Below are 2,730 nucleotides of genomic sequence, written 5' to 3'. Positions count from 1 at the left end.
TTGGAGAATGGGTACAAGTTGAGGCAGGCCATAGGGGAACACCAGTCTATTGATTTAGCATTAGAGAGCCTTGGGTTAGAGATTGGGAAAACCAAAGACCCAGTGAAGGAACACATTCAGATGCTTAGTCAATTACTTGATGGTATGCAGGCTGTGTGGATGGAAGGCCCTCTGGGGTGGATGACCTAGACGGAGGCATTTCAGGACCATGAGCAGATGTGATCTGGCTTCTCCATTTCATTACCTCACCCATGTGATCTGGATATTACATACTACAGATATATTCATAGTCTTGTATAGTTTTGTCTATAGACTTCTATAGTTTTTCTGGATCAGCGATCCATATGTAAACTCAGCTGTAGTCAGTAAGATACTGGTAATGACTGTTTTTTGTATCAGTTAACTCCTTATATGCAATATAAAATAAAAACAAAAAAATTATTATCTAAAAATATTTTTACTAAATTTAAATTAAGAAAAAAATAAAATTATTTTTTTAATAATGATCGATTATGAATAATATATTAATAATAAAATTATTTATAAAACTTTAAATTGAAAAACGTTTTAATTATTTTTTAGCAATATTAATTTTTGAAACTTAAAATTTAAGAAACAAATAAAAAATTAATTATTTGTAGTATTATTTACCTATAATAATTATTTAATTATTAGGAAAAAGTAAATAGGTAAAAAAAAAGACATGCATTTTTGTAAAACATAATGAAAGTCCAAGGGGTTGAGCTTAGTTGGTTAAAGCATTGAGTTCTCAATGTGGAGACCCAAGTTCAACTCCCATGAGGGACACCTTTGTGTAGAAAAATATTATGTCCACCTCAAAATGATTAGAGACCTGCCCCTATAATCAAATATGAATTACAATACAAAATTGAATTGGCATCTCTAAAGTCTCAACTGTAAAGCATTTTAAGTCCACACCAAAATGATCAGAAACCTGCCCCTATAATTAATCAATTAATTTAAGCTCACTAAATCAATAATATGAATTAAAGTATAAAATTTGATTGGCATCTCTAAAACACATATTTAAAAATGTAAGTTAATGATAAAAAAAAATCCTTTTGATTTTTGAGAATATAATCCATAGGACTTTGACCAATCGGCATTGGGTGCACAGTGACAACTCTTCAGTCAATGAAGACGCATATTTAATATGATGGTTGCTTCATTAGATGACCACTTTATCAGCATTGGGAAAATTGTAGCGATGGAAGTGCCAACTGTGATAGGAGATTATGAAATAGAAAAACTCATAGGGAAAGGTGTGTATGCCAAAGTATACATGGCAAGAGATTCCAAAACTGATAAAATCTTTGCAATAAAATGCTTGCTGAAAAAGAAAAAAGGAATACCCAAGCGCATAGAGAAAGAAATCAGAGCCATGCGATGTCTAAACCATCCAAACGTAGTGCTTTTGCATGACATTATCTCCACTGAGAATTGCGTCTACCTGGTAATGGAGTATGTACCAGGGGGTACATTGACTGATCTCCTCCTTGCTCAAGGTAAATTGAATGTCCATATTAGCAATACTCTCACACGATCAAATTCAAAAAGAAAACAAAAAATAATACTATTTTTTAACAAAGAAAAGAAAGAATAATACGATTTTTTAACAATAACAATGATAAACACATATAATTTATAATTTAATTGGAAGAAAGTAAAAAATAGATATTCTTTCTTTTAATATTTGCCCTCTTAAATTTAAAGGTGGAAAGCTTGAAGAGAAACAAGCAAGATTATATTTCCAGCAGCTGATCTGCGCATTGCAATATTGTCACAAGAAGGGAGTCTGTCACAGAGATCTGAAAACAGACAATCTGTTAATAGACAGTAATGGCGATCTAAAGGTCTCTGACTTTGGTCTATGTACGTTAAAGACAAAAGAAGAAATGAGGAGAAAAGTATTACAGAAGACAATGTGTGGAACTCTTTCCTACGTTGCACCAGAGATGTTTTACAACGGAGGTTATGATAGTGTAAAGACAGATATATGGGCATGTGGTATTCTTTTGTACACTATTTTGACGGGAGTTCTTCCATTTGAGAATGCTAATAAACCACAGCTTTTGAGACAAATCATGGCGGCTGATTTTAGTTGTCCTGATTGGCTTAGCAAAGAAGTGCGGGTTATCTTACATAAGATTCTTGAGCCTGAACCTCGAAAGAGGATTACTATTGAAGGGCTAATGGAGTTCGAATGGTTCAAAGAAAGCTTAAATTTAAGGGAAAATATTGATGAGGATGGGGATGTTGAGTACTTGTTTGCTACTAAGTTTTCACCTTCTAAGGATACTGAGAACTTGGATAGTATTGAGAAGGATGAGAATGACAAGATTTTAAGTGTTACACAGGGTTTGGATAGTATTGAGAAGGATGAGAATGACAAGATTTTAAGTGTTACACAGGGTTTGGATAGTATTGATAGTATTGAGGAGGATGAGAATGACAAGATTTTAAGTGTTACACGGGGTTTTGATGATATGTCATTAGTGTTATAAAGTGATTTGTTGATATATAATTGATTATGGAGAGGTGAAATGAAAGGGAGGAGAGTTTCAGTGTTAGAAAGGGTTTTGATGATATATCACTTCTTATGGAGAGGGGGAGGAAAGTTTTAGTGTTAGAAAGGGTTTTGATGACATATCATTGACTATGAAGAGGGGAAATGAAAGTCAGGGGAGTTTCAATATTGCCAAGGGTTTT

General features: G+C 33.2%; 1 protein-coding gene across 1 annotated transcript; it reads left to right on the top strand.

Annotated features, from left to right (window-relative positions):
• Nucleotides 1-1,228: 1,228 nt before the first annotated feature.
• On the top strand, nt 1,229-2,525 carry LOC131074414 (CBL-interacting serine/threonine-protein kinase 20-like). Its single transcript, XM_058011042.2, has 2 exons — nt 1,229-1,526; nt 1,735-2,525. The coding sequence occupies exons 1-2, from the start codon at nt 1,229-1,231 to the stop codon at nt 2,523-2,525; spliced, it is 1,089 nt and encodes a 362-aa protein (XP_057867025.2).
• The last annotated feature ends 205 nt before the right edge of the window (nt 2,526-2,730 follow it).

This window comes from Cryptomeria japonica, chromosome 3 (genome assembly GCF_030272615.1).
Source record: "Cryptomeria japonica chromosome 3, Sugi_1.0, whole genome shotgun sequence".
Lineage (NCBI taxonomy): Eukaryota > Viridiplantae > Streptophyta > Pinopsida > Cupressales > Cupressaceae > Cryptomeria > Cryptomeria japonica.
Note: the sequence above shows the minus strand (reverse complement) of the source record. Positions and strands in the feature narration are given on the sequence as shown.

Coding starts and splice junctions, on each gene's coding strand:
- LOC131074414 (XM_058011042.2), top strand. CDS start 1,229: ATGGAAGTGCCAACTGTGATAGGAGATTATGAAATAGAAAAACTCATA. Junction 1,527..1,734: donor TGATCTCCTCCTTGCTCAAG/GTAAATTGAATG, acceptor TTAAATTTAAAG/GTGGAAAGCTTGAAGAGAAA.